This window comes from Limulus polyphemus, unplaced genomic scaffold (genome assembly GCF_000517525.1).
Source record: "Limulus polyphemus unplaced genomic scaffold, Limulus_polyphemus-2.1.2 Scaffold656, whole genome shotgun sequence".
NCBI classification, from domain to species: domain Eukaryota; kingdom Metazoa; phylum Arthropoda; class Merostomata; order Xiphosura; family Limulidae; genus Limulus; species Limulus polyphemus.
In genome coordinates this window covers 40,608-55,820 of record NW_013666266.1, presented here as the reverse complement: position 1 = coordinate 55,820, position 15,213 = coordinate 40,608, and the positions used below count along the sequence as shown (strand labels likewise).

Sequence of the window (15,213 nt, the reverse complement as noted above, 5' to 3'; positions counted from 1 at the left end):
AAAAGAACAGGTTATTAATGCTGGTTACCCAAGAGACAGGCTCTGTGTGCTATGGGATTGATCAATTTAAATCAAAAGGAAGAATACCCAACTTGTTAAAGTTGGCTGCCATTACAGTTACAGCTCCATCTGTACTGCTCATTGTGAAAGAGGTTTTAGTGTCCGCAATATCATTAAAACCTCCGAGAGAAATCAATTAGCACAAGAGAGAGTTGATGAGCTTACGACTTTTTCACCAGAAGGGTCAACATTTGAAGATTTTAATTTCAAAGCAGCTCTAGATGCATGGAAAGAGCGGGAAACAAGAAAGATATCGAAGCAATACAAGGGTCACGGGATAAATGTGAAGTATAAGAAGTTAACATGAAGAGTGTCAGTAACTGTATTCTCAGTTGAAACTATTCAGTATTGTATATGTTGAGTTAATTTCAACTGTTAACATTGATCATGTGGCAAATAGTTGAAACTGTCCTGTACGTATGTTGAGTTAATTTCAACTGTTAACATTGATCATGTGGCAAATAGTTGAAACTGACCTGTACTTTAAGTCTTCTAATTGGAACTGAAAAAGTAGAAGTAATGTGACTAATAATTGCCAGTAGTTTATTGTGGTCTTACATCAGTATTGTATTGGTTTGTGCAGCTACTATCTGCCGTTTCCTGTAATTAAAAAGTCCTTTGAATATTCCTTTCCAAATGTATATTTAGAATCAAAAGATTACTACAAAAACTGCTTTTATTGTTATACTTGGATCACGTTTCCTCGGCACTGGAGTTTTTTTTTTTAAATGTTCCGAATATTTTGTGTGATATTGTTTGTAATTTAACATAATCCGTAGAAATAACTGTTACTAAAATCAGCAAAAACCACTAGTAATTTTTTCCCTGTTTCTGCTGTTGGATACAGCTGATCTTCCAACATCTGGTTTAAACAGACTGAACAGTTATGAAGTATTCATTCCAGGATGAAATATAATGGGGACCTTTCAGGTAAAAAAAAAAATTGGGGCCATACAACATTCAAGTGGGGCCAATATAAGTTGAATAAACTCTTAAACATAGACTTGCATGTTTGTCTTGCTTTAATCCCTTGTAGCAGAAAAATCAAATAGAATTTGTGATAACAGTTCTGTTTAAGTGAAAACTGTAGCTCAACATATGAATGAATGGCTAAATACAAAATTTGTGGAAAATTAAAGGAAGTTCCTATTGGTTACAGAAGTGGCATGAGTCCATCTTCGCTTTACAACGTCACTTTAAATTTTTTAGAAAAGGAAAAGCATATGCATCTTTCAAATATATTATATAAGCCTTGTTAAAGCATTTAACAGCAAACTAGCAAGTTGAAGCTTAGGTAAAAATTCATTCAATATTGTGTTACATAAACCTTATTTAATAGTTTCGATGCTTTAAGCTTGTCCTTAGACAAAAAAATGAACTTCATCAAATACAAGTTTGGTATCAGTACTTTCTTTAACAATTATTCTAATTTAGGTCATTATTTTGAGTACGAGTTTAGATCCGTTAACTAGACAGTAAGATATCGGTGATATCGATCAGGAACAAGTTGAAACAAATTTAGAAAATCAGTTTTGAGACAAATCAACTGTTATAAAAACTTGTTGCTTTTTGGTGAAGTTTTTTAGTTTTTTTTGGGGGGGAGGGTGTCGATAGTTCATGAGCACATAATTATATTTTGGCCCTAGCAGGTACTGTAGACTTGTTTATCGAGGAGCTTGTGGTCTAGATACACCAGTTTCCACTCTAAATGAGCACCTTTATCTTTTATGAAACAAGTAAAACAAGACCACTTTTCTATGTATATCTAATTGAGAATTGATGTTCAAGAATATTTGAGCATAAAACATGATACATATATACGTGTTTATTAACATTTAATGAATGAAATAATGATAATACCATAACAGTTAATTTTAGAGAAGAACAATGCAGTCTCAAATTTGGAAAAATAAAAGAATCAGAAATCATTTTATAGTGCTTTCAAATGTTAAGGATGCTGTTTATGGGGAAAACCATTAAATAAAAAGTACATCTAATGCACATTACATCTAAACACATATTACATTTAAGTAATACTGTCAAGTTTGGTAAAAGTATTAGGGAAGTAAATTCACAAAGATACATAAAATACTAACCTGAATTGGTTGAGCTACAATGCCTTGTGGTGTCTGTACCATCTGATAGACTGTTCCACCTGAAACAATCTGGTTTGGACTTAACACAGAATTCTGGGATATGCCTTGTTGAAGAACTATGTTTCCAAGAGAACCATTGCTTGTCAAGCTCTAATGCAATAAGTAAAAAGAAAGTATAAATACTATCTTAATGACATTCACATTTCAGTAGTAAACACAAGATAAGATCAAAGGACAACATCTGCATATTGTTTATCTGTATCTTTAGGGTTGATGGCTGCAGACTAGAGTGAATAAGCACTATATTAACCCACTGACTGCAACTGCTCTAAACGTGCGTGGAATATTTTCAAGCCATACACCATGTACAGCACACTTCCACTGAACTGTTGAAGGCAGACCAAAGGAGTACTTTTAACTTCTACACACCCAGTCACTATGAAGTAAATTCATTGTCATTTATAGGCTATATTAATCATGAAAATGAGATGGAACTATTCTGTTCTGCAGTAGACAAAAATAATACAGTATTACTACCTATTTAAAAGCTATTCACATTCCTAATATTTTTTATACTACGGGTTATGTAACTCGGGCCACTTTTGTGACATTCAACTTTTTACAGACGAAATACATGTGGAAATAAAAGTTACAATTGAAATACGTTAATCTGGAACCTTACCTGATGCTGACTGTTGTCTGGAGTACTGCCGGGACTGGACTCAGCTGACGACGACGTACCATTAGTTAGAGCCGGATATTCTGATCGAAGCAAATTTTCACTTTGCATTTTATTCTTTAAACATGCAATATACCGATTACAGAAGTCTTTACAAAGATCTTGCACTTTCTCAAGTTCCAATAGATGTATTCTTAACACCTGAATAGCCTTTATCATCTGAGAGGAACAAAAAGATTCTGTTACAATTTCATAACAGCCAAGTAACCGAAACATGCAGGACAATTGTTAAATTGTCAATAAATTAAGTTTTAACTCTTAATTTTTTGCATTTAGCTTTATGAGGATGAAATTTTTGTGAATAGCTATAGTACTGAACAAATTTGAAATAAGACAACTTACAACAACTGATGCCTGCTTAATCTTTCAAGTTTTCATGGTGAAATTATGATAATTTTCAAAAAGAGATATTCCTTTGATATTTAAGTCATTATCTTATTTAACTAATCTTACAAACTAATAAAAATAAAATACAATTTTATATTTAAAAGAAACATTTGGACTGACCAGCTTGAACACATCAGGAAAACTTAGAAGCCATTGTCACAATTTAATGAGACTCATTTTAGGCATAAATGAACATTTCAAATATATATATTAAAAGGAAATTAAAATATAAAAAAACTCATAAAAAAAAAGAAGTTAAATGATATAACAAATTCACTATGATGTAATAGGTTTGGAAGAAACTTAAACATGTGAATCTGGCCTAAAGATTGACATACCTCCAAGTGAATATTTAAGAATCACAAAGGGCCTGCTGGATAATCGAGTTTATCCCATCCACTTAAAAGAAACAAACTCAAATCCAGCTCTGATCATTTAAACATTTGTTAAGCCTACCTTTAAGTTCCTTTAAATTTACTGCATCTACCATATCTGAAGGCAATCTGTTCCAAAGACCAGTGACCCTGTTAGAAAATTACAACTATCTGTACTGAATATGACTCCTACCTTGTCAAAATTAATATTTACATCCCCTTATCCTACCATTCAATAAAAAAATATATTATGTACAATACTGTCATTTCACATAATAATAATAATTTTGAACACAAATCATGTTCCCTCTAACTTCTTTTCTCAGAAGAAAACAATTTCAGAAGTCTTAACTGTCCTCATATGACAACCTTTCCATTTCAGGCATCATCTTAGTGGCCCTCCCTTGAACCTTTCCAACAAGGGTAAGAAGCCCAAGACTGAACGCAATACTCGAAATCAGGCCTAATCTGTGAACTATACAGTGAAGTTACAACCTCCTAATCAATACTTTTTGTGTGTATATATATATATATAAAAAACCTACCTACAGCCAGCAACAGGACACTGCTTGAATGGTTTAAGAGACTGACCAATCAAAACACCAATATCATCTTCTTCCATAACAATGTTAAGATTATTTCCATAAAAGTTATACTTATAGCTTAAATTATGATAACCCTCACACATTACTGTGAATTTATTATAACTAAAAGCCATCTGCCAGTAATTTGCCCAACTCACCAACTCATTTAAATCCTTTTGTAAAGCAGCAGCATACTTCTCACAGCCAGCAACACCCAAGACCTTAAAATCATCAGTAAATTTAAGTATTGATCATTCCTTTATCTATGTTATTGATGTAAATCAAAAAGAGTGAAGGTTCCAATACTGAACCCTGAGCTACTCCATTTGTTACACTAATCCAGTTTGCAAGTTATCCCCCCCCTTCCATATAGCTCAACGATAATTTTTTCAACATGCCTTTTATGTGGCCACTTTTCGTACGGTTTAAATCCAGATATACCACATGCACACCTGTAACTTTATCAACATACGGAGTAACCTCATCAAAGAATGTCAAAAGATTACTGAGGCAATATTTTCCCCCTAATGAAACCATGTTGACTATCCAACAAAATTTTAAACAATGTTAAACGATCGTACAAAACATCTATTATAAGATTTTCAAAATGTTTCCCACCAATGATGTAAGACTATAATTACCTTGACAACAAAAAGGCTCACACATCCACTCCTTAACCTCCTTGAAAACCCTTGGGGAAAATATTTGGTTCAGGAGCCTAATTTTTTTAAACTTCCCAGTTTTTTTTATATTATTTTAACAAACTTAGATTTAATTTGACCATCTTGTTCGTCAATCATATTTCCCTCTAGCAACTGTTCAGGACGATGACTACTACTTAAATCTTCATTAGTAAAAATCTGAAGAAAAAGTTGAATTTAGTAACCCAGCAATCTCATAATAGTCGATAATATTTTCATCCCTCAAAGGCCCCTCCACTCCTACGCTAACACTACTATGACCTTAATTAAAGTTGAGCTATTAGTAGAAATAGCTAATCAATTAATTGACTAAATTTATCTACTTACAACTTGCTTTAGTTTCCTATACAGATACTTTCAATCTACTCTTCGTTTTAAACATGATAAGACATCTTCAGGTGCAACAACTTTGGATTAAGTTATTTTTCTCACCCTAAAGTGTTATACATGAAAATATATTATATACTCAACAAAATACAAAACCCATAATAAGTTGAAAATATGACTAACACTATTCCTTGGGTTTCTCCCTACAAATTTTTACAAGACTACCGAATATCTGTTGATGAAAATAAACATTACTTCTTAACGTTAGTTATCAATGAGGAAAACTGAATATAATATTCTCAGATTCTACTGGACAATACACTTGTATATTCCCTTTGAAAAAATTCCACCATGACCAATCAGAGAACTTCCATGTATTTAACAGACTGGATAAAAAATGGTGGTGGGGGTGGGGGTTCAAAATGGGTATGTTATTACCCTTTTACAGTTATATTCAAAAATCTAATTAATTTACTTTATTAGCAATGTATGTCAATAAACATAGCATCAAAACATAGTTTATAATTCAAATGTTTATATTATTTAAACTTTACTCTCTTAGTTTCAAAATGAAATATTTAAATAAATTCTCCTTCTTCACTTTCCTGTTATGTGATTTTTGTGTTTTCTAAATTCTACTGTTTAGATTTTTTTTCTTCGTGTTATGTTTTTTGAGATATCAATAAATTTATCACAGAAACTCCTCTAAACTCTTCAAAATCACTTATTCATGCTTACTTGTCAATGGTACATGTTTATAACCAATATAAAAGCCAGTTTGTGAACTATGTGATTCTAAAGATATTATGCTTCTTTTATGGTAAAAAAAACCCACTATTTTGCAAGTATATTTTGATATATGTGGACTGAAGTTGGTGCTCTGTAGAGTAATGGAATTTTTGTAACCTATTTATAGCTTAGTTAGAAAGCTAGTTAAATTTTAGTAGGTTTAGGGCATTCTATTTTACCTCATGCAATATTTGTAATATTATAAAATACATACTTGGAAGCTGCATTTATAATTTTTTGGACAATAATTAGAAAAAGAAGGCTTACAAAAGCAGGCACCAGAGTGCAAACTGGCCTATGGCTGAGGTAAGTGTGAAATTTGTTTTTTTATGTATATTTTTATTTTTGTAAAAAAAGTAAGTAAAATGTAAAAACTAAAAATTCATTAGATTATACAAGAAAATTAATTTAAAAACTGAATAAATATTTTGTGATCACTCGTTGAGGAACATACATGTATTAGATGTATGTATTAAATGACACATGATGTAAAGTGTGATGTTAAAATAAAATAAAAGCAGATATAGAAAGTTAAGAGGCCTAAAGCTTTTTAAGATAAATTATTCTAATTGTTTTTTACAATCTGCAGTTATCATAGAAAAAGAGGGTATTTTTATAAAATTTTAACAAAAATCTTTTAATATTTATTTAGGAGGTTCTATACATTATACATATGAAATATGAAAATGAGTTTTTATTTCTATCATGAAAATCACCTTTCACCCAAACTACATAAATTAATATACAAATCCTTGATACAAAAAAAATACTAAAAAAACTGATTTTTTCTGTACAACAGACTTGTAACATTTACTACATTCAGTTATGGTATGCATAGTTTCACAGTTACTTGGTGGTTACAAGGTCAATCAAAATGATTGAGTCTCTATACTGAGCTAAAGGAATCCTTATTGTTAATATTTACTTTTCCATCTGCCTAATGCCCCAACTCTCTTGATCTTCTATAGTTCTCTAACTCTTCCATCTTAACATCAAAAATTTATTTTAAAAATATTATTCATACCTAATCAGTATCTCTAATTTAGTAGCCCAATTCACAATAGTAATTCTTGTCACATCCCTTTAAAAAACTACTTTTTTGAAATTTGTAACCAAAATGTTATCAATTCTGATCTCCTTATTCAGTTTCACATCAAACCTAGTTGAGCAATGCTCAACTGCACTCAGATGTTCTAACTTATCAACCATTTCTATATTAGAAGTTAAAAATAAATCTCAAACAGCATTGTTCCTAGTAGATTCCCTGACAAATTCATGAAGAAAACCATCCTGAATGGTTATAAACACCTATCCCCTTCACAGTTTGACTCTAAAATCTCCTGTTCTAACCAATTTGTGAAGAAAACCACCCTGAATGGTATATAAACACCTATCCCCTTCACAGTTTGACTCTAAAATCTCCTGTTCTAACCAATTTGTGAAGAAAACCACCCTGAATGGTATATAAACACCTATCTCCTTCACAGTTTGACTCTAAAATCTCCTGTTCTAACCAATTTGTGAAGAAAACCACCCTGAATGGTATATAAACACCTATCCCCTTCACAGTTTGACTCTAAAATCTCTATAAGCCTGAAATGAAAATACCCAATAATTAAAACCTTGTTAACAGCTGTAACCTTAACCCTTTCCATAAAGTTGACATGCTGTACCCCTTTAGACACTTTTCTCTGCAAGTCACTGTGTTACATTCAAAATTCAATTAAACACCTTTACTATCAATGTATGTGAATGATATTAACATTTTAATGTATGTTACGATTCAAAGTTTTATGTTACCTAAGTTTTAAGTCCCTTATTTCAAAAGAAACATTTAAAAACTACTTAAACTTTCAGATGTATTGTCACATGACTCATGAGCTATAAAAACTTTATACTTTGGCACTCTATATCATCTTCAATAATACAATGCCAGTAGTGTAGATGTACAGCTAGACTATAAAATGCTTACTAAACTTTTTGATACTACATTTCAAAGGTCTCTGGATGAATGCAGTTGAAACAAGTAATAAATTTTGTCAACTCCTGACATGTGTTACGCCCACCTTCAACAGATTTGTTTGAGCTTTACAGCCTACATGTAGAGGTCACATACATATGTTTATAGTCATTAGAAAGAGCTCATTTTACAATATAATCTAATAACAGTTATTTTGAAATTGGCACATTGAAGGGTTGCACATCTCACCAAAGACACTGTAATATGCCACGAGAGCACCATTGACTCCTGTCGAAATGAATAATAAACAGTAACGGACAAGAAAGGAAAATAAAATATTAAAAATTAACATGTGAAAAGGAAAAAGACCTGAAATTATGAGTATAACATAAACAATATATTTAATTTACAAAAAATTAAACAGTATGTACATTTTTTATATTTCCTTATTTTTTATCATTTCATTGCATTGTATGTTGATGTTAATAGCTAGAGTTAGTGATATGGTAGAGAAAATGAAAAATAAAGTATAAAAATTTACCCTAAAAACTTTTGCTTTTATTTAGGAGGTTCTACGGGTTATGCAAATATGAAACTATAAGATGAAGAAAAGTATTTTTTATACTTAAAATTAAAATCACCTTGCATTCGAACAGTTTGAGTGCAAATAACTACTACAGATAAACAACATTTTTACTAGAAAGGCTTAAATAAAATAATGTCATTTTCTGTATATATAAAATATTTATAAACTTGAACAAAATCTTACAAAGTTTTGTGAGGAACACTCAGAGTTACTCTATGTCTTTTGCATAAATATTATCCCCAGTCGAGGTGATACAAAATGTGTCAGCCTGTATGGAAAGGGTTAATCCCACTGTAAACTCTTGCATTAATTTCTTCAGTCACAACTGGTGGTCTAACTAATTCCAACTAAAAGCTCTATACTCACTAAGAGAAACCCAAATAGACGCAACCTCCTTAATGTTATCTTAAATTTCAACATCTGTGAGAAATGAACAAAAAAAAAAAGTTAGTTTTATGATGTATTACCCTGTGTACAAGGAAGATCAAATAGCTATTTCAATCATGTACGGGACATTTTTATGGCCATAATTACAGCCCATTTCACAGCCTGGAGTCAAGATGGTATGTATGTATCTCTGGGGGAAAAATAAATCCGACATATTTGAAAAATACTTGTCTGAACATTCTTAGCTTCAAGACCATTATGTTTAATCATGGGGATGTCTGTAAAATAACAAATAATGGCATACAAAATATTCCCAATTAAGTAACAAAAAAAAAAAAGACGGCATATATAATTTCAGTCTTTTTTTTTAATTTACAAGAACAATTCAAACCAATTTCAGAAAAACTCATTTCATTTTCTAGTGTAGTATGCTGTGAATGTGTGAAATTGTACCTCACCAGTAACGTAAAGGTTTATTTCTATATAATATTTGCTATTTAGCAAAATCAGGATTACCTGACATAGACACATCGAATTCAGCTAGCCATGGAACCTACAAAGGGCTATTAATAATAAAAGATTCAAAAAAGCACCATAGAAATTCAGCTTAATTATATAGAATCATTTTTCAGAGTATGTAGCATGGACTGTTTTAGACATTATGTAAATAAATAACCTTTATCTCTAGATAAGACAAATATTTAATTTTTCTATTTCCTAATGTCTTGATTTTTCACGAATGAATAAAATCAAAATATGGGGGAATAAAATCAAATATATATATTTTTCTTATCTAGAGGTAAGGCTTGTTTATTTACCAAGAAACTGTCACAACGTATAATTTTACAAACCAAACCATCCACTTCAGGATCATCAATAAATATTGGTTTCCTGTCTCTCTCTTGATGTTGCACAAAGGCTTGGATATCCATAGTGAAACTCTCCGAGAGAGGTGCTTCAGCACTCTGCATTGCTATTTCACATTTTTCAAATAACAGAGCCAAAAGTGGGAACAGTGGATGCCTAACGGAGAAACAAACAGTAGAAATTAGTACTAGAAAATATCATATTTGAAACTGAACAACTGGTACTTAGAAACGCAGAAAGTACAAATGAAAAGAAGTTGTCTGTGTTCTTGACATTCTTAGGCCATTAAAAGAGTTGTCAGATGACACAGAAGATAATTTCATATCAAAAAGAAGAGGTCTATCTTATAGATTTTTAAGGGGAGCAAGAATGATGCTACAATACCAACAGAAAAAAATACCAAGATCTTGAAAAAAAAAAGACCAAAGACTTTAGTGAGCAACAAAGTTTAGTGGTTGAAAAGAAACAAATTTAATTTTACACTGATTTAATTAAATTATTTAATTATTTTAATTATTACACCGATAAACCTAGAAAGATGAACATGAAGAACCTCAATCAGTAACCATCAAAGATTAAAAGGATGAATGTTTACAGAATTCAAATACTTTCTATGAAGTAAACAGTAAAAAAAAAAAAGGAAAATGTAATGTAAATATGGATCTAAAAACTTCTACCAGACTGGTAAACTTTACAGAATTAGCTGTGCAAAAGTTGTATGTACATTCAGTATTCTCACTTAATCTTTCCACTCCAACAATTCGTTTTTATTACTCAGTTCCTTGCATGAACACCCAAGGGCCAAAGACTTGATAACTTAAAATGAATCTTCAGAATTAATCTCAAAACACTGGATAATTTTTCATACAACATAACTGTCTGCTATCAGCAGCCACAGCAGAAATAAAAGGTGTAGCTTTTTTTTCACACACATCACGGATACTCTTTTCTTTTAAACTGTTTTTCGAACTTTGATACCTAATAGAAAATAACGGCTGAACTTGGATAAAATGTAACAAATATCACAATCGTTTCTATCAACCAGTACATGTAATGATCACGTGACTACTTTAATAGATTGTACAAACATTCTGTTCAAATAATTACACGACTAATTTTAGCAGCCCCTGAAAGCAGTAACTACCTGCTTGTAGTAGTCTCTGAATGGGGTGACTATACAACTACTTTTAGCAGTCCCTGAATGTAGTAGCTATCTATTATTAGCAGCCCCTTTATGCAGGTCACTCTTCACACAACCACAATGTAAGTTTGTAATAATCTTTTTTACTATTATTTAATGAGTAGGTTATTGTTTTAATACCTAAAAAACTTTAGGACCAGTATTCAATAAGTTACAAGACAGTTTTAGCTCCATTTAAATATACTTTGAATTTATGTAGCCATAGTTTGGAGTTGTCCTAACTTTAGAAGTGTAGAGTTCTGATTGATTTTTGTTTTTAATTCCTGGTAGAAAGTTATGCATTAGCTCTAGGGACAACTCATCGGTAATATATTTGTCCCACTTCAAGTTAACATAAATTTGTATTATACATCTGTAAGGTATATTTTCATGTTTATAAAAAAAATTATCACAATATAACTTTATCTTGAGCTAGACTGTGCCACACACACTAAAACATAAGAAAACTTCAAATTTCATAGCACATACTTGTAGACTGCCCTTTTGTCTGCCTCAAACTGTGCTTGAGTGGTTGGGTCCATAGCTGGTTGAGACGTCACATTTCCCCCAACCAGTGCTTGTCCAGACACCTCCGACATATCCCTGCACTGACCAATCATCTGAGAAGGGGTGTCTGGAAAAATGGGTAATGCAGCACTCTGTGGGACAACTGTAATTCCTTGCGTTGTCCCAGGAGAGGGTTCTTGCATACTTGTACCACAAAACCTGGAGAAAAGATTACATACATTCTTATTTAACAAATGTTTTATCTATGGCTATTTCAAATAAACACGTGATTAAATTTGACAAATTAATATTACATCTATAATACAGGAGAATAAGAACCAAAGAGGATTAGAGAACGCAAGTCAATACTAAGAGATCGCCCATCAACTTTACAAAAAAATGTCTTGCGTGTCTTATTATTATAAGTTAAAGAGAACCTTTTTATTAAAGCTTCTTAAAACCCCATAGCATACAGTCTCTAGAACCCCCTTCCCCTCCCCAAACACATACACTTGTTTTTTTTTCTTATTATTATAGGTGCATACAATTTTCTGGTGCATTACCAACTTATGAAGTCACCCTATTTCACCATCTTAAACTCTTGCATTCAGTAGTTTTTTTTGTTGTTAGATCTGACTTCAACAGATCATTTTCTATACCTCCAATATACCAGAGAAAGGGCAAACATGAATAGGATGCCACTGGTGTACCATTTCATATCTCTAGCTTGATGATAGCAGACTTGTCACTTGGTACCTTCAGAACATAATAACTGTCTCACACCCATTTTTTGTTTCATTTAGAAAATTTGGATTATTACACACAGGGTTTTTAGATATTGTTTACAGACATAATAAATAACAAATGACCCAAAAAAGATACCCGAGGAACAATAATGGTTACTCTTTCTAAATCTGAGAATTGTGAAAAAATAGTACAGAAAGAAAGAAAAATTATTAATAATACATCTGAGAATAGAAAATTAGAGAATTTTTAAAAGTAAACTTGTAAATGAAACAACTTTGTTTTTCATCAGAAAGAATTCCATAACTTTCACAATCTCTATAAACATTGATACAGTAGTTGTAGGGTTGGATCCCTTCTCTCAAACCTCCTTACTTTTTAAAAATAAATAAATTCTGAGTGAAAGTATACACACACAATTGAATACATAATCCAATAATTACCTAATAAACAGATAAGCACACACACACACGGGAGTTTTGCATATTTAGGTAAAATATTCCATTTGTTAGAGCTTGGGAGATAAATTAACTGTTACAGAGTTTTGTTTACTATAACTATTTTTTTAATTTGGTAGGACTGGATTTTATGGCAATGATTTGCAATACTAAAAAGTTTAATAGCCTTAAGTCACTTGTATTCAATATTGTGCTTTTATAACCTCAAGTTAAGTATTGCAAATTACAGGTTATAAAGTTGTAATGATATCAGTCACGTGTAAACAACCAAGTAAGAAGTCTCTTGAGCCATTCTACCAATATGCAAGGAAGACAGGATTTTAGGTTGTAGCTAAAGAAATACCGAATACAAGTGTAAAGAAGTTATAGTCACTAGTCAGGACTCACTTGCAGCATTGTGTGCAATTTTGAATGCAATGAATTGTTTGAAAGGATTCAGAAGAGGGCTACTAGAATGATACTTGAGACAGAAAAGTTGTCATACGACAACACATTAAGATCTCTGAAATTGTTTTCTCTTGAAAAAAAAAGTTAGAATGGATCTGATTGAGATGTTCAAGACTGTCAAGAGAACTCTCAGTGTTGAAGCATCATCTCTTTATGTACTTAATGGTGAAAATGATACGACTAGAGAATAATAAGTTTTGGAAGAAAAGGAATCATCTCCAGTTAAGACAGTTTTGTTTTTTTAAGAGGGTGGCTGGCCTTCGGAATGAGTTGTCTTCAAATGTGGTGCATGCAGTTGAGGAAAGATTTGACAAATATCTAAATGACAAGAGCTGGCTTTGAATGTTTCATTTTAATTTTAAAGTTCAGTGAATGGAACAGCTTAGATGGACCAACAGGTCCCTTGTCCTTTAATCATATGTATGTGAGTGTGTATACATGATTTTGTGTGTGTGTGGATAAAGAATACAGATTTTACCAAGCTATCAAGTAGATATCTACAGAATTCTGGATTATGTATTATCTTTTGGACTATAAATGTCAAGCGCATGTTAAGCTTTACAAGCAAATAACAGAAATTGCTTTTTTTGAAGTCCCTATGCACGCCAAGAAACATGACAATATTTTTTGCTAATTAAAAAGTGGTTTTTCAAAACTGTAATTACATGATCAATAGAATATCAATATAAAACTATGCTGAATTTTAAGGACATTCTTATAATAAGGCTTATACCATAAAAACAAATAAAAATTATAAAGCAAGAAGAAAACATCCAAAATTTACAATGAAAAACCTTTGCCTGTTCCAACAAATGTCTCCATTCTATTGTCAAAAATTACTTTGGTTTATATGATATACTATTAGTTACACAAACAAAACAATATTTTTTTTTGTGAATAATTATAATTTATATTCATAATCTATAGTATGTTAGCTGTCTGATCTAATAATTATAAATAAGGTCAACAATTAAATGCTTAAAATCTCCTAAAAAATAAAATTAGTATGATAAGCTCTAGTATAAATATTTTATTTAATAAAAATATTGGCTTAATCACTTGACTAATTCCTATTTCCAAGCAACTGAACCTGAGCTGGGGACTCAAGTTATCAACATAAATGATCACATTATGTAAATTGTAACCATATAATTTCTTTATTCAAATATGATAAAAAATAACTTTGCTATACTTAAATTACTCATTAATTACCTTTAGATTATGAATTTTCAAGTATAACCCCATCGAACCAAGTGCAAAAGCAAAATAAATAACACTGTTACTGGTTTTAGTAGTACAATTCATTAAATTATCAATATATCTCTCTTTAAAAATCGCAAAAGGCCTCTGCTGAGCACATCGGTTACCGTTTGTGCCACAATAAACTAGAATAGATCCACTTCGTCCCGACGAACCGACAATCCTAATAATCATTCCCTTAAGTTACACAGCTTCCTTCATCAACTTGAAGTTAAACGTTGTTAATATTAGCACAGCCTCCGACAATGATACGATAGGGTTAGTCAAACACAAGTTTCTGATTTGTTGGCTAACGAATGAACCTCACGTTTTATATGAAAATGTAATAGTTTCATATACTATGAATTGTTATACAAATAAATTTGAAAACAAAATTATTATGAATATCATCAGGTGCTCAAGAACATAGTCTATTAAATTGTTTGAGTGGCAGCTTACCTAAGTGTCAGTCTTCGTCAAAAATGGCGGCGTCAATTATCACAGACTACAGCCCACCTTGGATTGACGCTGATGACGTCACAAAAATAACCTTGTGGAGTACTGAAGAGGAGTTTATTTTCCTCATCAAATTTCTACTAAAACATAGCTGGAACCAAAAGACCCGTCTCCGATTAAAAATATTAATTCTTAATCATAGTAACACTTCTTTGAAAACAGAGTCAAAATAAAACTCAATATTCATATGCTTATTTGACAGGTGCTTAGAAATATATAATCCCTTACGGAGCTCTTATTCATCCTTGGGTCGTCCTCCGGCTCC

General features: G+C 31.5%; 1 protein-coding gene across 4 annotated transcripts in view; it reads right to left on the bottom strand.

Annotated features, from left to right (window-relative positions):
* The window catches only part of LOC106459742 (homeobox protein PKNOX2-like), a 24,689-nt gene extending 9,748 nt beyond the window's left edge, over positions 1-14,941 (bottom strand). For 2 of the 4 annotated variants that reach the window (XM_013919398.2, XM_022386284.1), the window contains exons 1-5: positions 14,892-14,941; positions 11,527-11,763; positions 9,842-10,013; positions 2,839-3,054; positions 2,157-2,306 (exon numbers count right to left, since the gene is read on the bottom strand). In XM_013919398.2, coding sequence (XP_013774852.2) covers positions 2,157-2,306; positions 2,839-3,054; positions 9,842-10,013; positions 11,527-11,747 — 759 coding nt within the window. In that variant the 5' untranslated portion in view covers positions 11,748-11,763; positions 14,892-14,941. Of the gene's footprint in view, positions 1-2,156; positions 2,307-2,838; positions 3,055-9,841; positions 10,014-11,526; positions 11,764-14,405; positions 14,726-14,891 lie in introns of those variants that run through there. The other 2 variants (XM_022386282.1, XM_022386283.1) reach the window with 2 other exon arrangements.
* Between the last annotated feature and the right edge of the window lie 272 nt (positions 14,942-15,213).